The 21,052-nt window shown below is 46.2% G+C and overlaps 2 protein-coding genes and 1 pseudogene across 3 annotated transcripts; 2 read left to right on the top strand and 1 right to left on the bottom strand.

Annotated features, from left to right (window-relative positions):
• The first annotated feature begins 509 nt into the window (after window positions 1-509).
• LOC307218382 (armadillo repeat-containing protein 12-like) lies at window positions 510-12,529 on the top strand. The gene is made up of 6 exons (XM_079980625.1): window positions 510-720; window positions 2,235-2,392; window positions 4,219-4,353; window positions 7,631-7,804; window positions 8,791-8,862; window positions 11,736-12,529. The coding sequence occupies exons 1-6, from the start codon at window positions 579-581 to the stop codon at window positions 12,375-12,377; spliced, it is 1,323 nt and encodes a 440-aa protein (XP_079836751.1). The 5' UTR covers window positions 510-578; the 3' UTR covers window positions 12,378-12,529.
• Window positions 12,530-14,574: 2,045 nt separating this feature from the next.
• On the bottom strand, window positions 14,575-17,611 carry LOC307219203 (colipase-like; the record flags this gene model as incomplete). Its single annotated transcript, XM_079982202.1, has 4 exons — window positions 17,538-17,611; window positions 16,470-16,592; window positions 15,318-15,440; window positions 14,575-14,694 (listed from the first exon to the last, which is right to left on the bottom strand). The coding sequence occupies exons 2-4, from the start codon at window positions 16,551-16,553 to the stop codon at window positions 14,575-14,577; spliced, it is 327 nt and encodes a 108-aa protein (XP_079838328.1). The 5' UTR covers window positions 16,554-16,592; window positions 17,538-17,611.
• Window positions 17,612-19,408: 1,797 nt separating this feature from the next.
• On the top strand, window positions 19,409-20,514 carry LOC307219036 (LHFPL tetraspan subfamily member 5 protein pseudogene; annotated as a pseudogene). Its single transcript has one exon. The product of its transcript is annotated as an LHFPL tetraspan subfamily member 5 protein pseudogene (transcript).
• Window positions 20,515-21,052: the final 538 nt, after the last annotated feature.

Raw genomic sequence — 21,052 nt, 5'->3', positions numbered from 1 at the left:
TAAATTAGGACCCGTATTAGGAAGTTGCCTGGAACCAAGTCAATGTGTTTGTCTCTGTATCTCACTATTATCTATTCTGACTGGCAGTTGCCCTCCAGGGTCTCAAGCAGAAGTCTTTTACTTCCCACCTCAGGGATGGGGAACCTGTGGCCCTCCAGATGTGGTTGGATTCCAGCTCCCATCAGCTCTAGCCAACATGGCCAATGGTTAGGGATGATGGGAGCTGTAATACAAGTTCTTTGTAGTAGCTGATTCTTCTAAGATGAAATACCAGGGATTGAATTGCACGCCAAGCACTTGCTCTTCCACAGAACTATAATCCCTTCCTGTATTTTGCTGTCTGAGATTACATTGAGAAGCAGTCTGTCAACTTCTCACAATGTTTTGATAACATCAGCAAGTGGGGAGGGAGGACTCAGAAGTCTTACCTCTCATATCCTGTGATGATGATGTGCCACAGTTGTTATGGTGGACTCAGGTGACATCACAAACCATGTAATGAGCAGTCAAGTATTTCCATAGGTGGTTGCGTTGGTGGGTTGCTGGTGGCCAGAATTCCCTAGTAAGCTCAAGGCAGGATGAAGAAATACTACGATCTGGTAACTAAAAAAAATGTGTTAACTGCAGCTACAGGAGCTACAGCCATCTATCTGGTGTCCAAGACTCTCCTATCAATGTTCAGAAGTCCCCCCTACAACCCGGATCAAATGAATTTTGCCAGTGAGTCATATGGGATATAGGGAGATGATGACGCATTCTCATGCCACATGTTTGTCGTTGTTGTTTGTTGTTGTTCCAGAAGGGTCATGGCCATATAGCAAATCATCCATCCACCCATCCAGTACATTCATTCTGTTTATGAGATACCTGATAAAGCAAATTATCTATGTGCCTTGCAGATAAAAAAAGAAGAGAATAAAATATAATGATAAAACCATACTAAAATAAAACAGCAATAAGTTTAAGAGAGATCCAGGTGGAATCTACACACAGATTAAAAAAAAGCTGTGAAAATGCTTTTTTAAAAAAAGGTTTTGAAAAATAAATTGAATTTGGCATAGCTCACTGTCGCCATCTAGTGTCACAGTTGTATATTGTGCTTTACAACACATTTAAAATGTTTTATTTGCAGCTGTATAGCTGAGTCCCCAGTGTAAAAAAAAAAAGTATCCAGCACAGTAAAATACGATATACAACACCTAACTAAAACAACCATCACATATCTACATTAGAACCACCAACTGGATAGCTGGGGCTTAAAACTAAATCTTATAAGCCAAGGTCTGGGCGAGGAAAATGTTAACCAGACACCAAAGAGACAGAAATGTGGGCACCAGGCATGCTTACCTAGGGAGAACATATCCTAGGTCCCAGGGAGAGCATTCTAGTGTCTGGCGACACTACCTCTAGTGGCCACCCTCCAAGCTTCAGATTGAAAGGGCACACAGAGAAGGATGTTTGTAGATTACCTTAGGGTTTGGGTTTGGGCAGGTAAATACAGAAGGTACTGAAGTCCCAACACAAGTCATTGTCCAGGAACTAATCATATATTTCCTTCATCATTGACTCTTCACTCCAGTTGTTGTGTGGTTAATGATGGCACGTTTTTGTCTTTCTGTAACTCTATTTCATCATGTTAGTGTGCTGCAGCAGGGTGTAGGAAAAAATATATGTGGCCCCTTGAACTAATAAGCCTACCATGGCATAGGTTTCAATGCACTGCAGGCCACTACTTCAGATTCATGAAGTGTTTCCCCAAGTTAGGTAGCTACAAACAGAAAGTAACTCTGGCACCCATGCACATCTAGGTTTCTTCAGAATAGCTGCTTGAGGCATCACACATGAGCTTTGTGAAACAGCCTGCTATATGCAGGTTGTAGGAGGGACTGGTGGTATCAGCACAGAGAACCCCCATGCCAACTGGATAATCCAATGCCCCTTGAGATGCTGTTGGACTCCCAACTCCTAGCAACTCCAGCCAGAATGGCTAATGGTTGGGGGTGATGATGACAGTGGTGATTTATCAATTTTTTATAATAATGGTTGGGGATGATGGAGTTTGCAGTCTAACGACATCTGGAGGGCCACAGGCTCCCCAGCCATGCTTTATGAGGTATTGAAATGTCCACAGAAGCTTCCTGTCACTTCTGTTGCACTGATGCAGAAATGCAGGAAGTTCTGGATCAAAAATGTCTGTAAGTTGTCCTAATTCACCTCTGGATTATTGCTTCTAGATCTAGCCGTTGAGTATTATCCAGCTCCATCTGCAAGAGCAAATGTTCCTGGAGAGCTCAGGAGACTCCTGCTGTCTCTCAGCCCAAACCTAGATGACAACTCCAAGAGGACAACGCTTCATACCATCACTCAGTGTATCTATCTGAAGGAATCAGAGGTGAAAGTCAAAAGTTGCAGGGCACAGATGCAACATGCAATATCAAGCCTGATTAGTGCAGTTGGCTCCTGTTCAGCATTACCATATTCCTCTAGTGATCAATGTGGCTTCGTCCCCAGTGTCTTTCAAGCCAAACATTCTCACTGGTGTGGATTTAAGGTGCCACCTTGCACTGAGAAAAACTAGGAGGGAGTTTCAGCAGAAGCTGAAAGCTGCATACAAGACACAGATTGTGAAGGCTGGGAATCTATAGCTGAACTGGCCCTACTTGAGAGTATCAGTCTCTGGTTGGGGAGGTATTTTAGAGTTAACTAGACTGTTTGCTGCTTGCTCTGCTATGGAAATCCAATTTGGTCCAGCATGGCTTTGTAGATTCAGAAAGCCTGCAGGTAGGCTGACAGGGCTCACCATTTGGCGAGGTCCCACCCCTGATATTAGCTAATATTAATTCTGTGGTTTTTGTTTGTTTGTTTTTTTTAAAATCAACAGCAAGGTAGCTTGAGCCTTGCAAGAGCAAATGCAGCTTCCCCATTGTGGACTATGGAACACTATTGAGCCCACTATGCCTATGGAACCCTTGGCCAGCAAGAGGAGCTCTGTGCATGCGTGGAGCTCAAACTGGGCAGCTGATTGGGTGCATTTAAAAAACAACAACAACACCCTGTTTCTGCTTCAGTGCACCTTCAGTGCGTTATTTTTAATGAATCAAAACTGGATGAGATTCTCCAAAATATAATGCTGGCCCCAAAAGGCACATTGTCACCTTAATACATGTTTAACTCCAGGTACATAGGGACAGCAGGTGGAGTTGTGGTCTAAACCACAGAGCCTAGGGCTTGCTGATCAGAAGGTCGGTGGTTCAAATCCCCGCGATGGGGTGAGCTCCCGTTGCCTGGTCCCAGCTCCTGCCAACCTAGCAGTTCGAAAGCACATCAAAGTGCAAGTAGATAAATAGGTACTGCTCCGGCGGGAAAGTAAACGGTGTTTCCGTGCGCTGCTCTGGTTCACCAGAAGCAGCTTAGTCATGCTGGCCACATGACCTGGAAGCTGTCTGCAGACAAATAGCGGCTCCCTCTGCCTATAGAGCAAGATGAGTGCACAATCCAGAGTCGTCCAAGACTGGACCTAACGGTCAGGGGTACCTTTACCTTTACATAGGGAATAGCTACCCACAGCAAAGTAGGAATATTCCTGGGACCAATGGGAAACCAGAGTATAACTTCTGAGCACATAAGAGTCCTTTGCAGTGACCACTTGTTCCTTCTACCTTTCTCTAGGAAAGTTACATGCTAAGCACCAATGTGCATATTATAGCTCCAATGACACTCCAGGAGTAGATAATAGCAACTGAGGGGGGAGCACTTAACCCTTTTCTTCCCCTGCCACTGACCTGCTTCAAATTGCCCTCCCCACTGGCTTTTCTCCCTGTCTAGTTCCAAATTTATGCTTGCCAATGCATTGGTGTTGCTAGTCAGAGGTATCTGCCCATGATTAAATTCCATGTCCCAGTGGAATAGCTGTTCTTTCCATTTTGAATCTTAAGAGATCATAGGCTGTTTCAGAAAGTGGGCTGGGCTGGTAAACACTTGGGTTAAGCCATAAGTGCCACAATATCTGAAATCCCATTGTGAAATCTAGCCCAGGGTTCAGTGCTGATGAAAATTCATCACATCTCTTGCCAGTTACACCACCACCTAGACTGAACCGTCAGGTTCAGCATCTTGGCAACAAGGTGTTGTGTGAACATGAAATGCGCGGAGCACTCTAATTCAGGTGGCCTCAATTCAGGCATATTCCCATCTGATAATCTGCTTCTTGCTTTCTAGGCAAATGCCTGCACCAATGATGACATTAGATTGGTGGCATTATTCCTGGATGACGGAGACAAAGCCGTCAAAACGGAGGCACTGCATGCCCTCAAAGCTTTCACTGTCGTCTGGCGGTTTAAAATCAAAATCCAGGTAACCACTTAAGGAAACTGTGTAAAAAAACCCCTCTAGTGTGTCTGAAGTTCTTACCCTAGATCATTTCTAGAAGACTTCATCTATTAACAATGCAGGAAAACAGCTTTTAAGGTTTTCTCAACTGTCATGCCCTCCATATGCCTTTCTTCCTCAGCATACTTTTAATATTAATTTGGTCTGTTTCATTTCTGGTGCTGATTTTATGTTGATTGTTCATATGTTTTGCCTATTTTTATTTTACTGTTTTAAAATTATTTTTGTAAGCTGCCTTTCAGATTTTTAAGGAAAATACCTATAAGAAAGGGACACGGGTGGCGCTGTGGATTAAACCACAGAGCCTAGGGCTTGCCGATCAGAAGGTCAGCATTTCGAATCCCCGCAATGGGGTGAGCTCCCGTTACTTGGTCCCTGCTCCTGCCAACCTAGCAGTTCAAAAGCATGTCAAAGTGCAAGTAGATAAATAGGTACCACTCCGGTGGGAAAGTAAACGGAGTTTCTGTGCGCTGCTCTGGTTCACCAGAAGTGGCTTAGTCATGCTGGCCACATGACCCAGAAGCTGTACGCCGGCTCCCTCGGCCAATAAAGCGAGATGAGCGCCGCAACCCCAGAGTTGGCCATGACTGGACCTAATGGTACCTTTACCTTTACCTATAAGAAATAAAATAAACAAAGACTGGGAGCAAGAAGGTTCAGTGCCCTGTCTCTGTAAGGCAGAAACATAGGAATATAAGAATAGTCCTGCTGGCTCAGGAAACTGACCCATCTGGTCCAGCATCCTGTTCTCACAGTGGCCGACCAGATGCCTGTGGGAAACCCTCAAGCAGGACCTGAGCACAAGAACTCTCCCCTTTTTTGGTTTCCAGCAACTGGTATTCATAAGTCTTACTGCCTCCCAATGTGGAGGCAGTGCCTAGCTCTCACGGCTACTAGCCATTGATAACCTTATTCTCTGCAGATTTGTCCAATCCTCTTCTAAAGGCAATTAAGTTGGTGGTCGCCACTGCCTCTGATGGCAAAATAGCTTTGCCTTTGCATGGACTTACTGTATATATTAGGATAACGGCACAGTAAAGGGTTAAACCCTCCACCCCCAGCACTGCAGCCCCAATCAAAATCTTAACATCCTCCACAGCTGCTTTTTACATAAAAAAGAGGGTTCCTGTTCATGGATCCAAACTCTCCCTTGTCATGTTTCATTTGGAGTTGCCTGCAGGAAGTACATGAAATTAGTCAATTCTGCCTTGGCCCCCAATGGGAGAAAGACTATAGCTCAGAAGCAGAGCACCCGCCTTGCAGGCAGAAGGTCCCAGGTTCAATCCCCGGGGACCCAAAGTCAGACTGGAAGACACTCCCTGCCTGAAACACTGGAGAGCTGTTGCCAATCAGTGTAGACAGTATTGAGCTAGATGGGCCAGTGGGTCTGACTCAGTATAAAGCAGCCTTCCAGCATTCCCTATCAGTGGTGGACTTTGGGCTTTACAATCTCAGTGGTGCCTTGTGCAACACCAAAATTTGACACCCACCCATTATTCGTCATTGTTGCAGCGCCTCCTGCAGGCGAACTGGTTGTGGCTCCCCTAATCCACCTCTGTCCCTATGTTTGCATGGAACTTTGGATTGTAGCAGCTGACATGATGTTAGGCTGCACAAACAACTGTGCTCTCTTTCTGCTTCCGTGAACCCAATGATTGGCTGGTATGCAATTTAGTTTTTACTCAGAATAAACCTGTTGAAATGAACGGACTTTGTCATGCTATATCAGTGGGTCTACCCTGAGTAAAACTTAGCTGAATCCCACCCATGATTTTTAGTGAATCAAACCCGGATTAGTCTCACCAATGTTTGGCATCTTGAGCCCCAACGGAGCACCGTTTTTGTCCCGTGCATGTTAGAACTACAAGGGCACTTAAAAAAGAGCAATCCCAACCGTCACCACCAGAGGACACCTTACCCACTGAACATAAGACACTGCTTTGTGTTTTGTCCTTGTTTAAATTTCGTTTTGAATGGGCAGAGTCCTTGCAACGGGCTGAGGTTGCCTTCAGCTGCAGCCAGAATTGAAATCTGAATTCTGGGCCAGGGGAAACGAAACGCTTTGTTCAAAACAAATTATAGGGATTTGGAGCATTTTGTCTTCCTTTACGTAATCCGTTCTGCCTGTAGTGTTTAATTTCTTGCAGAATGTGAAACATTTTGCAAGGACTAGGCTGACAGAGTGTGAGGAAGGAAGGGAATGAAAGCGGGTGGAGTGAAACATTAACTGTGGTAGACCATAATGACTGGAAACTAAAGTTGAAATGCTAGATGCACTAACTTGGGAGTAAGCCCCCTAAATTCAGTGGACCTTACTTACGGGTAGACATACATAGGTTGCTTGGGACCTGGTAATCCCCTCTCAGCCAGGAAGCTCACTGGGTGACCTTGGGGCAGACCTTGTGTCTCAGCTTAACCAACCTCACAGGGCTGTTGTGAGGATAAACTGAAAGGGGAGAACCTATGGCTCAGAGGAAAGGGGGAATAGAAATGTACTCAAAATAAAACAAAAGTAAATAAATGCATAAAAACACATCATTAATTTTATTTAGTTCAATCCCCCCCCACAAGACTCACAAAGCATCTCTGCCAGTACCTACAACATTTGCACCGAAATGTGCAACAGCCTGATAATCAAGAAGTGAGGAACTCTTGAGGCTCACATCTCTCAGAAGGCAACACCCCTTGACCATGAATACTAAAAATATAGGACGAGCTGTGATGACTGATGATTCAGTTGGTTAGAGGGTGATGCTGATAATGCCAAGGTGGCAGGTTCGATCCTGGTAAGGGGCAGCTGCATATTCCTGCACTGCAGGGGGTTGGGCTCTTAGATGACCCTCAGGATCTCTTCCAACTATGATGCTACGATAATCAGTGGCGAAAGCAAATACATGCCGTGGGTATTCTGAGTCACTCTTTTCCTTTTCCCACGATTCTGAGCAGAAGCTGAAAAACAGGTACAGGGGGTGAGGTCTGGTCTGGATGATACCCTGATATGATATTCATCATAGCCATAAAAGGACTGTTTACACTTCACCCTGGATTGCTAGGAGGCGGCAGTGCCTCTAGGAGCCCTTTCAACAGAATGAGCCAGAGGCCTGAAATGCTGCAGCAAAGACTTATCACCTTTTGAAGCACTCGTTGCCATCTGTGGGGTGGGGGCCTAACTGCCTGCAATACTGCTGAAGGGCATAGTGCGAGTCTTTAAAATAAAACGCTGGTCTGTTTTCTGATGCAGGAATACGTTCCCAAGATTGTTGAGCTGGTGACTGGCTCCTGGGACCCCACCCTTCAGGTTGCTGGGTTGAGGCTGCTGAACGGGTTGAATATTCCAGACAACACCCACACTCTCCTGAGAGGGATGCTGCCGAACTTCCTGGAAATCCTTCTCATGGCAAACACTATGGCCAAGGTACAAAAAATCACAGGCAGGTATCTTCTCTTCCTCCTCAGGTACAGCATTGGAGTTGGGAAGTAGTACAGCTCTAGTAGTTCCTAGAAGGAAACGCTGGATGACTAATATTTCACCTTTTTGCTAAATGAACCTTTTATTTATTACATGTGGGGTTCTGCAACAAAATGTTGCAGCCTAGAGTGCCCCTGCTTGGAGTTCCAGTCACTACATTCCATTTCATTCTCCCTGCTCTCTGGTTCCCCTCACCCACAGGCAGTCTGTTTGCTCTATGGCCACTGAGTATGTACAGTCCCCACTGGGAGTTTTGTGGGCCCCTTCCCTCAGGATGTTTTTCTGTGTATTATTTTTGTATTTCTGCAAACTATGGGGACTTCTGGCACACACACCCAAGACTGCTGATACCTCCCTCTTGTTCCTGAATGGTTCTTTATTTGCTACATAATTGATGGCATCAGAAGTAGAGTGAGAAACAGGATCTATACCCTGACCTTTGATCAAATTATCAGTGTGGCTTTGGAGAGCAGTTGCCAGGTCAAGTAGAAAGCACTGGATAAACCAGTGGTCTGGTTCAGTCTATAAAGTAATTTTACGCATTCATATTTTTGTCTGAAATATTTCAGTATGCTCTCTCTAGGGTTTGTGTTACCCGAGTCCTCTATCAAGTCCAGGCTACCTGATCATCCAAGGAGGGAAAGATCAATCTATTCTCAACTCTGAACTTACAGCCTCAATTTTTATTCTTGCTCAGAAACCCAAATCTGTTGAAGAACATGATGTAGCCTGGAAGGTTGCTCCCTGCAGCTGAAAGGAGCAAATGTCATCTTCCTTGCTCAGCGTGGCTCATGTCTTTCCTGCAGTTTGCCCCCAACCCCACTGCCCAACTAGAAAGCATTAATATTTTTATTATAATTATTACTTTGCTTGCAAAGGGGGTCTAGTACCCACCCATGTCCACACACCCTGACATTCTCACGTTTGCTCAGGTGCAGGTTCTCAAGCTTCTTAGCACACTGGCCCAGAAGGAAGACCTGCTGTACGACATCATGAATTGTCGGGTAAGGACTGCCCTTGTGCCTGCCAGCATGAGAAAGCTTTGTATTGGGGTGGGGGATAAAGAATATCAGAAGAACAGAGGTTGGGAAAGGTCAGTGTTTTTTTTCTAGAAAAAGAGGCTCCGGAACTCACCATGAACACCTCTTTTGTTCTCTTAGAATGGCAATGGCGCCCACCTGAGAGGTGCCAGAACTAAGATCTGGAGAGTTCTGGCTGAAAAAAAGCCCTGGGATAGCTGCTCTAGTTATAGGAATTAATTCAGACATAGGCATGAGAATACATGTTGCCCAGGGACTGCAACTAGGGAATCAATGCTGGCTCATTTGAAGCCACTTTGCATTCCAAAGTACAAGAGCCAGCATATGAACAGGAGCCAGAATCACATCCTTTGAAAGCGAACACCCGAGCCCACCCGATTTCTGCTCTGCTTGGAAGCAGCCACACCCTTTCATTGTTGCATATTGATATTAGAAATGTCAATCTTCTAATAGGCAATAGGTAATTCATTTTCTCGGAACAGGATTATTTATTCCTTGTACAGTGGGCAGGGCCCATGTGAGACTGGCGCTATGGCCACCAGACCTTTTGCATGCTCCAAACAATCTGGCTGCTGTACGAGACCCTTTTGACATTATTCAGTTTTGCATGGACTCTTGTGTATGTGCTGAGCATGCACATACACAAATTCCCATGGTGGAGAAATAGGCCACATCTTCTTCTTTTAAATCCTTAGCCTCTCATAGGGAGACTTAGCTGAGAGGTTTAAGAAGTGCTGGAAAGCTGAAAGCATGGCTCCTCTGGCCTAAGTAGGAAACAGGACATGGCAGGAGTTCCTGGAAGCTCCAGCTAGGCTCATTTAGCCTGCCCAGGTGACTGAAGGATGCAGCCTCAGCACACGGCAGATGGGAGCTCTGACGGCAGAGTGGTCACTTATGCATTAACCAAAAAGAGGAAACGTATCACCAATGAAAGAGAACAAGATGACAGGTTTTGCATAAATTTGGCAAATACTAATGTATATGTATAGGTGCAAATTTTAAAATGGTTACAGTAATTTAAATGGAAACACAATACATGTCACCATAGTGGGGAAGACTGAACTTGGTGACCTGTGCCCATGCTCAGTCTGTGGTCCATGTGCTAACAATTCAAGGGAACTTCCTGCTCTCCCATCGTACGGTTCTTTGTCTTTAAACTAGACTTGAATGGGATAGACCTTTAACTAGAGGCTTGTCCTCTGTAGAGTAGAACATATGATCACGCATCCCCTAAATTAGGGTCCAACTCTGGAGCAGAAACCCAGGAAGTCTTGGAACCAAGTTCAGGCTTTTAGTCTGGTAGCTCACTCTTTTACCATCACTCACACCTGCCCCCACTGGCACGAAAGTTTCTCTGTTGCCACAGGTGTATAGGGAGCTGCACCATGCTCAGGACTCTGTGTTCTGGTGCATGTAAAAATATCAGAACTTCTTGCTGGACAAAGGAAATAATGGCATCCTGCTGGTTGCAGCTGCTCCATTTCCTACAGCATCCCCAGTGACAGAGGTTGAGAGTGAGGGTTACTGTCAGAGCTGCCTCTAGGTCCCATCTCACAGAGGACCAACGCTAGGCTGTAGTAATGTACAAAAGTCTTTATTGAAGTTCAGTTTCCATTTCAAAGCCACAGCGTGCAGCCCTACGTCTTAAACCCTAGATCGGCGAAGTCCCGTCTGAGTCTCCTCCCCTATGACACCAGTTTAAGATCCTAGCCCTGCTCCACCTTTTACGCTGCTCTCTCCTCCTCTGGGTCCTCCTGCCCGCTGGGGCATTGCCCTTTCTGGACTCTTCCGACGCTGAGTCGCTTAGCTCCTCCCCCTCCCTCCGGCGGGCTTTAGGACCCGGTTCCCAATCCTCATTCTCTGCTGTCCCGCGCTCCTGTACATTTGAACTTGCCTCTCGCGCCAACCCAGTGACCTTTCTCCTAACCGTTACACTACTTCGGTCACTGCTTCCCTCTTCCGGGACACTGGCCGGATCTGACCTCTCCTCCGTTGTCCGACTTTCTGATGGAGGCGTGGTCAGCCCTGCCTTATCTTCTCTCCCTGGTGGGGAATGCACTGGCCCCAATCCTTGGGACTCTTCCCCCCCACTCTGCTCTGGTGGGGAAGCTGGTCCTGATTTCCAGCTACTGCTCTGGGAGTCCCTACTGCCCCCTTGCTCCTGGGGCGTTCCCCTTGGGAACCCCCTACCCCTGGCCACTGGCGCCCCCTTCTGTGAATCTTCCGATTCGCTGGAGAGGCTCATGGAATCCCTCGGTCCACTGTCCTCTTCTCCTACGCTCCCCTCGGATTCTTCCCCTTCGCTCTCCATCTCCTCTCTTCCCTGTGCCTCTGCTCCTGAGCCCCTGACAGTTACTATTGTCATTAACTACTTATTCACAGATCCACATGCATGGATCAGGGCCCTGTATACCATCCACCCCCATCGTTCAGCCTGGACACTGAGGTCCAGCTCTGAGGGCCTTCTGGAGGTTCCCTCACTATGAGATGTGAGGTTGCAGGGAACCAGGCAGAGTGCCTTCTCGGTGGTGGTGCCCACCCTGTGAAATGCCCTCCCACCAGATGTCAAGGAAATAAACAACTATCTGACTTTTAGAAGACATCTGAAGGCAGATTATGTTTATTATGTTTTTATATGTGTTGGAAGCTGCCCAGAGTGGCTGCACAACACAGCCAGGTGGGCGGGGTGTAAATAATAAAATTATTATTATTATTATTATTATTATTATTATTATTATTATTATCATCATCATCATGGGGATGAGGAGGAATGAGGGGAAGGAAGATGAAGGAAGATGAGATATTGACTAATGCCATTTGTGGTGTTTCTCCCCAAGACACCCGCTGAGTTCCTGAGCCTCTTCCAACCATCCCTGCCAGGGAACCTGCTCTATGAGATGTTAGTCTTTGTGGAGCGCCTCAGCGAAGGGCGCCTCTCCCCGCAGTACCAGTCGATGCAGTGGCAGTACAGCGACAACTCCCTTCATGAAACCATCTTTGGCAACAACTCCCGCCTCTCCGACCGCCTGCTTGCTCTCATCATCCACCCAGAGGAGGAGGTGCAGGCTCAGGCCTGCAAGGTCATCCTCAGCCTCCGGCTCAACAGGGAAGAGAGCAAGGTGGTCAGTGCCCTCCCCTTTGGGGCCAACATCAGTGTCCACCCTCTGGAATCAACGAGGATTAGCCAAGTCTCCAACCCCTCTGACCTGAGCAGCCACACTCTCGGTCCCAATAATGTCTCCTCTGAGCCCACTGGCACCAACGTCTCCTTTGACAGTACCCATGACAACAGCGGGCGTAGCTTCCACACACTCCAAGGCACTGATGAGACTGGACACAGCTTCTATCCCCTTCCAAGAGCTGACCACAGCTTCTACCCCCTTGAGACCGTCAGCAGCCACATTATTCAGGACCAAAGAGTCAACAGCTTCAATATTCCTCCAGCTTGCTATTCGGGTGAGAGTGACAACAGTGTTTAAAGGGCCCATTTCTAGACGAAAGAGCGAATGATAAAAGAGTTGGAGAAGAGATGACATCACCATTTGTCTCTCCCTATGTAAGGAAAAGGTCCGGGCATGTAAGCATTCAGGATCCTACCTTCTACCTAACAAAGCTTCTATGTGCATTAGAATCTGGAGTGTACTGATCATTTGCTCATTACCATCAATGTATGGTCTGTTGAACTTTGCTGCTCCAGTTCAAGGTTCGGAGTGCTCAGAAAATCAGGTCCATCCTAATGTCTGCCAGCCTGCACTCATGGTGGTCTCTGAAGGGGTGTCTCTAGAGTTAGGTTAGAAACATTAAGACCGTGCCAAAATAATGGGGAAAGTTGCCTGGAGAGAAAGATCTGGTGTGTTACTGAGAAACCAGTAGTTGGTCAGTAGCTTTTATTGTTTATAACCAATGGTCATCACAATACAGTATGAGCACAAACCACACAACTACACAACGAAAGACATTGCATGTGCCAGACCGGAACAAATCTACAATGTTCAAAATTTAGCAATGTTCCTTCTGGTCAGCGTCTCTGGGTTTTGGCACTTGCACTATCCAGAAAGTTTGCCCTTATCTTTCTTGCCACTAATGGAAATAGTGCAGCCTATAGCTGATGAACTTACCAACCTCTGCCAACAACCATTTAATTTTCAAATCATCTGGTTGACCTTCTAAGGTGATCTGAAAAGGGGAGATAAACTTAGCTCTGGGTGAATCACACAATAGGCAATATAAAATATAATGTACTAGATCCTCAATATATATATGATCCACATATACAAAGGCACCCTTTTACATATTTGTTAGTATATCTCCCAGCCAGATATTCAGTAGGCATTGTCTGAAAACTGAGCTGGGTGAAAGCATGTCTTACCGGGGGGGGGGGGGGGGTGAGTTAATTCTCGCAAGTACATAGCCCTTTTGTGGTGTCTTTTAATTTTACTGTACCAAGTGGTGGATTTACAATTTTTTGTATATTCAATGTCTTTTTTGCATCTTTGCCAAACACAATATCAGTATTACTGCTGGGGAGATTGAATAACTCTGCATCAGACCTCTACAAGATTTTAGCCAGCCTTCCCTTTTCTGCAAATCTGAAAAACAACTTTGGGTTATGTGTTGTTCTGGCTGCAATGATATTTTCCCCCAGTACAAAAACAAGCCTTTATAGAGGGAAGACCCGATTCAGTCCTTAGTAGTGCTCCAGGTGTACTGTGTGGCAGTGCCAACATCACATGCAGGAATTTATTTTGAAATACATCAAGTTCCTCCCTGCAATGGTAACCCAGATAGGTGAACCACATAAAAGGTGAGACACAATCTTGGCCACAAAATTCTTTAGTGTTGGTTCAGCTAAATGATGGCCCTCTGTGTAATACAATTTCTTTATAGGCCCCAATAAGCTTGTAGCTGAAAGTGTTGTTGCTTCTAAATCAGTGTGGTTCATGTTCTAAATCGGACACACTAGTAGATTGTGGCCTGGTACAAGGTTGGTTGCAACAGGAGCATTATCACCATGCAAGTATATGGTGAAAGATTAAGAAATGGGCCCTCAAATGCATATTTGGGTTAAAAGTGGGTACATGATCCAGACCAAAGAATGCAATCTAAAGGGTATAGTAAGTAATAAAATTATTTTCAATGAAATGGTGTGGTTCATGTGAATGGACAAAAGAGGTTTGAGAGTATGGATATGAATATGCTGTGCTGAACTGATGTATATGGATGTTTTGAGAAAGTATGTCTGCTCTGTGTTAGATAAGGGCTTTTAGCAGGTTGGATGAGGGGTATATTTAGAAGTATTTTCCATTTAAACAAATTGTGGTGGTGTGTGGATTAGTTTAGAAACTTGTGAGATATGTGCAGACATTGGAATTATTTTGGGCAATGATATGGATGTGTGGAGAACAGGAGTGTGTGTTCATATTGTAAATGTTGGTTTCTGCTCTCTGAGTCCTGTGCACATGCACCTGCTTGCTACGTTCCTTCACTCTGCCAATGAGTTCCTTATGCAGAGTGCTGTGCCCATGTGTCAGCTGCTTTCTTCCACTGAGACATCAGAAAGGACCATGTGGCCAATTAAACTGCAACGTATGTACAGAGGTAGGAATTACATTGAGGAATAATCATCAAAGAGGAGAATAGGAGAGCAAGTGCATCTTTAATGTTTTTCCTCAACTTTTAATTTTCTTGCTCACAAATGCCATAGTCGGTGTTGGTGATAGTCCCGATAATTGTCCTGTCAACCTCACAGCTTAATCCATTTTCACAGGGACACCTGTAGTATATCCCAGTAAGGTGCTGCGAGAGATACAAAGATGTAGATCAGAATTCACATTTTGACTAGAGGAAAAGCTACGTATACAATGTCTTCTCCATTCTGCTAAGCTGACCAGGCTTGAACATCATCCTGCACTCCTCACTTTTCACTGTATTTGATACCCACTTCAGAATATTTGCCACATATATGAGGCTGCTTTAAAGTGAGTGATGGGTTCTTCTAGATGACTTAAAAAAAAAACACTAATTCAATTCTGCTGCTTCTCATGTTCACTCTCTCACACAAATCTTTTCAGCTTCTCACCATCTCCAAAATTCATTACTTCATCCAGTACCACTACATCCTCCTTTACTTTCCTAAGTATCTCTCAGGTTCACAGTTGTAATTACCTTCCCCAGCTCTCTTCTTTTGATTCATCCTTCACTTATACTCATTCCCTCTATCCTTGGTTCTGCTGCTTAGCTTAATCTTCCCAGCCCGTCATTATGAGCATAATACTTCTCTCTATTCATCTCTCCGCTGGTTTCTTCTTTCTTGTCTGATATTCTTCTGAATCTCCACTGACATTTTTATGCCACCAGCAAAGAAGATGAAGGCCAGAAGAAACACCAGTCATTCCTAAGGAATAGGAAATGCCACTTACCAACGGAGAGCACTCCTGAAACTCAGCTGCTTTGTCTGCACAACGAGCCAGGCTTAGGCCACTCCCTCTGTGACAGCATCGACTTTTGCATTGGCGACTGTTGAGACATAGCTCTCCATTCTCCTATAAGGTAACCATGATTAGATAAGGTGTGAGCAACAGGATAAATGCCCATGAAGATGGACGCAGGTGGCGCTGTAGTGTAAACCACTGAGTCTCTTGGGTTTGCCAATCAGAAGGTCAGTGGCTCAAATCCCCATGACAGAGCTCCCGTTGTTCTGTCCCAGCTTCTGCCAACCTAGCACTTCAAAAGCATGCCAGTGCAAGTAGATAAATAGGTACTGCTGTGGTGGGAAGGTAAATGGCGTTTCCATGCACTCTGGCACTTGTTACAGTGTTCTGTTGTGCCAGAAGCAATTTAGTTATGCTGGCCACATGACCCAGAAAGCTGTCTGTGGACAAACGCCAGCTTCCTCAACCTGAAAGCGAGATGAATGCCGCAACCCCATAGGCGCCTTTAACTGGACTTAACCGTCCAGGAGTCCTTTATCTTTTATCTTTAGCATGAAGATGAAGGCCGGACGAACCACCATCCATTCCCAAAGCATAGCAGAGAACAAAGCCAGCCAACCAAGGGAGTGATACGAAAGCTGGAAGCCAAACCCAGCTCTCACAGGTCTATAGTCCCTGAATAGAGGATTTCATGGAATCTTATGGACCTTATATTTAAGTAACATAAAGTTGATTCTGCCGCACTCATGTCCTTTCCAAGCTGCCACTAGAGATACTGTGTTGTCATCATCCCTCAACCTCACAAAAGAAACTTCCCATATAAGCAGGAAGGTACCTTGTGTGCCCTGGTTTTTATGCTGATATCCTAGAGTACCCTAATGCTCAAAGTGTTTATTTGATACTCCTATTCCTAAAGTGAACTGGGGCAACTAAAGCATTTCTGAAATGAATCTTGAAATGGATCATATGCATAAATCAAACAAAGTGTCTGAAGAACTCCCGTAAAAGTCTTTCCCAATTACATGACTGGGTAGCAATTTCAATACTAGAGAGAATCCCAAGAGCCAGACACATGGCAAACCCCTCGCATCAGGAATGCTTCTGGAAAGGGTACAGCAAGAGTACCCAGTAACCTCTTACCAGATTGAAGATGAGTCCTCTTTGGCTAGAAAAGGTCTCTGCCAAGGCAAGTGTCAGCAGCAACAAAACCCAAGGGCTCTTCATTGCTTCTTAGCAGTAAGCCAAAGGTTTGATCTGGTGCACCTAGGACAAGAATCCAGAACGTGGCATGTTTCAGACTTATAAAGCCTACCCTCAAAGTCACATGGGTGCCTTCTTGCAAAAGATATGAGTACATGTAATGGAAAAATGCTGTGTGTGTTAAAAAAAAAAAAAAACAACAGTCAAAATCAGCCAAGGCCACAGGAGAGTATCATGTGCAGTCAGCCTTGATAGCTCTGTTGGTTAGAACAGATGTTCTCAACCTTTTTGAGTCCATGGCTCCCTTGACCAACTACATTCTTTCTGAAGCACTCCTGTGGGGCTCAGGAGCCCAGTTATGTCACCCCTTGTCTGCAGAGCTGGCAGCCCCTCGCCCCTACTCCCTCCATTGTGGAGTGTTCCCTCAGCCACCTCTCCTTGGGAGTCCTTTGGGCAGCTGCTGCTGCCACCCCTGGTCTCTGAACTGCCCAGCCCCAAAGAGAGATGTTTCCTCACACTGCCCCTCAGGGGCCTGGAACTTGTCTCTCCATTCCCAACAGTGAGGGCTGGTGGCTGGCTGGGCTCCCTTTCCCACTTGCTTACTTACTCCAGCAACAGCACCCCCTGCCAGAGGCATCATTCGCCTGAGGAGCTTGTAGCTATGGCTGCTGCAACAAACAGCTGTGCAAGCCTTTGGGAAGCATAGATGAGAGAGGGCATCAGAGGAGGGAGGGACAGAAAGAGGGCCAGGGGCCAGTATTGCCCATGGCACTCCTGACCATCATTCAAGGCACCCCAGGGTACCATGACACACTGGTTGAAAGCCACTGGGTTAGAACATGATGCTGCTAATGCCAAGGTTGTAGGTTTGGTCACTGTATGGGACAGCTGCCTATTCCTGCATGTTTACACTCTCAGAAAGAACTGGAGCACGTGTGCAGATGTTTGGATATAGCAGATATAATCACACCAGGCATGAATCTGGTAGGGCAGGTCCTCCCTTCTTACCTTTCACGGAAGGCTTATACTTCCAGAGGAAAGGATAACTTGCCACTGGGTAAAAACAACAGAAAAGCTCACTGTTACTGATTTCATGGCCCTTTCATCTTCTTGAATATCTAGCAGGACTGCCAACATAAGGAACAGCAGGCAAGTGTGAAAGGCTTGCTCTTTCCCAGAGCTATTATTCAGACAGCTTGAGATATGAAATCACCTTGAGTCCAGTAACAGATACAGTCTGCTGGAACTTTCTCAGGGCACAGGTGTGGACTTTTTGGATTGCAAGGCCAGGCTCAGGTGTTCAGGGAGATGATTTTTTGAATGCTCTCAGCAGTTAAGTAAGTTTCAGTTTAGACTTGTGGGTCCCAATGTGGGGCACATGCTCCACAGAGGGACAATTTGATTTTTAAGAGGGGAAATTCAAGCAGGAAAGCTTCCAGTTGTTGAACTGAACTTCCTTTTCCACCCTCCCCTGTATGCCCCTTGTACTTCACACCCCAGCTCTGCTTTGGGTTCCCCCCAACTCTGTAAAGCAGATTGGGGGAGGTGCAGGGGCACATGGGAGGAGGAACGGGAGAATTGGACCAGGTACACATAATATATAGTTATGAGTTTGGGTGGGATCGTTCTGGATGAAACTGTGGGTCACTTCCAGGGTTGGCCGATCCATGAGGTGAGATGAGGCAGTTTCCTTGGGGTGACAGGCTCTGGAAAGATGGGAGTGGTGGCAGACCCAGCCTCCGTGAAGCATGGCCTGTGCTTGCTGACCTCCCCCCCCCCTTCTGTGTGCTTAACCTCCCCGTGCTAACAACAGGTGGCAGCTGGTGCGTAGGTGGGTGCCTGGCTGCAGGTGTGCAATGGAGGAGGAGCAGGTGGGTGGGAGTGCTGTGGGTGCTCAGTGGTGAGGGGGTGGCATTTTCTGCTTTGCTTCTAGCCCTTCCAAACCTTGGAATGGCATGGTATGGCATGGAATGAAGATGGAATGAAGATATGGTTTTATGGTTGCTTCACCCTGTTCCTTGCTCAACCCACAGTTGTATTATCCATGCCACTGCAAAGTTGCTGAAAACAAACTCACCTAGATGGCAGAATGAGAGCATACTGGAGCTTTAGCTGTCTAACACACAAAGTGTCTTAGAAGCTAAGCTAATGCTGTGATTTTTTCATAAAAACATATTTTAACCGTAAGCTTCAACTACATTTCCCTTGAATATTCCAAAGACCTTGAAAAACGCAAAAATGTAGCTACCTTGGAAAGTTGTCTCCATCCTTGCAGAACACCTCTTCAAGCCACAAAATATGAAGTGTTGTGATTCAGGGGCTACTGCAATGAATATATTTTATATAGTGAATAGAGAGCAGCTAGCATTCTTTTGCATTACATCAGGTATGAGCACTTGGTCTCTGAGGGAGTCAGAATTATAATGGGTCAATCATGAAAATAATGAACAATTCATTGATAAAACCCTACTAAGCTTCAGTTAGTCCTGGAGGACGTGGCTGATGAACGCCTGGAAAACCACTGTCCCCACTTGGATGCCAAAGGCATAAACAGATGTTCAAAACTGCCATTCGTCCCCGTCCTACACCCGGTTCGGATTGTATCCCCGCCTCGTCCGATTTAGTGTATATTCGTGCTGTGCGCAGCTGCTCCAGCCTGCCTCCTTCCCCCTCGTTCTCCTCGCCATTCCCTTCCATTCCCTTCGCTCCCCTTGGCTTTCTCTGCCGGCCCCTGTCCGTGGTGCTGCAGCAGAGCGCGGAAGAGAGAACGGGCGAAGCAACAGCAGGGAGGAGCTTCGAAGGGCATGTGGCAGCCGCCGCTTAGAAACCGGGAGATCCGGGAAAAGGAGGAGGAGCCACGGCTAAGTAACCTTCAGGCTCTCAGGGAGCAGATCAGAACAGAAACTTAAGAGGCATTTTGGAGACCCGGCGTCTGAAGCCCGGGAAGGGTCTCTGAGTCTAGAGCTACTTCCCAGAGCCCTGAAGTACCGTCTAGGATTGGGAAGCTGAGCCTGCAGCCCCAATTCCGCAGCTTCAGAGCATCTACCCGCTGCTCCCCCTCCCATTTCCTGGCGTAAGGAAGCAGCCAGCTTGCTGAGCGTCTGACTTTCACCTCCTAGGACCCCCGTCCAGTGCTGACCCTTCCCACCTGTTTCCTAGAAGAAACAACCCACCCTAGGAGTCGCCATGGGGAAGATGCTCCCAGCCCAGGAGGCGGCAAAAATCTACCACACCAACTATGTGAGGAATGCCCGAGCCATGGGGGTCCTGTGGGCCCTGTTCACCCTCTGCTTTGCTGTGATCATGGTGGTGACTTTCATCCAGCCCTACTGGATCGGGGACAGCATTGACACACCACAGGCTGGCTACTTTGGCCTTTTCTCCTACTGCATTGGCAATGCCCTTACAGGGGAACTCATCTGCAAGGGCAGCCCGCTGGACTTTGGCACCATCCCCTCAAGTGCCTTCAAAACGGCCATGTTCTTTGTGGGCATCTCAACCTTCCTCATCATTGGCTGCATCTTCTGCTTCAGCCTCTTCTTCTTCTGCAACGCAGCCACTGTCTTCAAGGTGTGCGCTTGGATGCAGCTGGCAGCATGTGAGTGGGGCTTAGGGGACCTGGAGGGAGAGGGGAAGACACTCTTGTAAGAGTCACACACCTGCGCTCATGGGAGTAGCCTCAGGGCCAAGCAGTATCATTTTGGGGACAACATAGCTCTTTGGCTCTGTTTTCCAAAGGCCACCTGTGTAGATATAATTCAAATCTGCCGGTGGCCATTTTGGATTCCCACTACATTGGCACCAACACAAACCAGGTTTTGGAACGTTAAATTTGCTGCTGAAGCTCCCAGTACATAAGATGGTAAGTGAAATTGGTTTTGCGATGTATATATGAGTTCCTTAAATAAAGCATTTCCAACTTCTTATACAAGTGGTTGCCCAGATTACATGGATGCAAACCCTAAATTGTCACTGCAGCCAATCATTGCTCCCTGATCAGTGCACCTATATGCTTCATATGATGGCAAGTGAATCCTTGTACAATTCATATTTTCTTATTTTTGAACGTACACTTAAATATGCAATATGTGAAGTCTTCCATAGGCACCTTTTTGTCTTAAATTTCCAGATGGGTAGGCAGGTCAGTCTATTGCAGTGCAAACGATGAAGTCTTGTGGCACCTCAAAGACAAACAAATTCATTATGGCATAAGCTTTCGTGGACTACAGTCAACTTTCTACTCTCTGTAGATTATCCTGTTTAATCTGGTGTTTACGTAATGAATAAGAGTGACTGCCTAATTAAGCCCTGCTAGTAATGGCAATGTCCAAGAGAAGGCACAGCTAGGATTTGGTGAAGCTTTTAGCCGTCCAGACTCAGTCCTGCTAGGTCTGTGCAATTCTACAGACAGAAGAAGTTGACATATAATCAAGCCACTTGAAACCTTTTGAAATATTTATACCAGTGAGAAATGTTGATAGCCTTCTTATATTATGAAAGCGGGTGGAGTGAAACATTAACTG

Source organism: Podarcis cretensis (assembly GCF_951804945.1).
Source record: "Podarcis cretensis genome assembly, chromosome: 6".
Lineage (NCBI taxonomy): Eukaryota > Metazoa > Chordata > Lepidosauria > Squamata > Lacertidae > Podarcis > Podarcis cretensis.
This window is presented reverse-complemented; position numbering and strand designations above follow the sequence as displayed.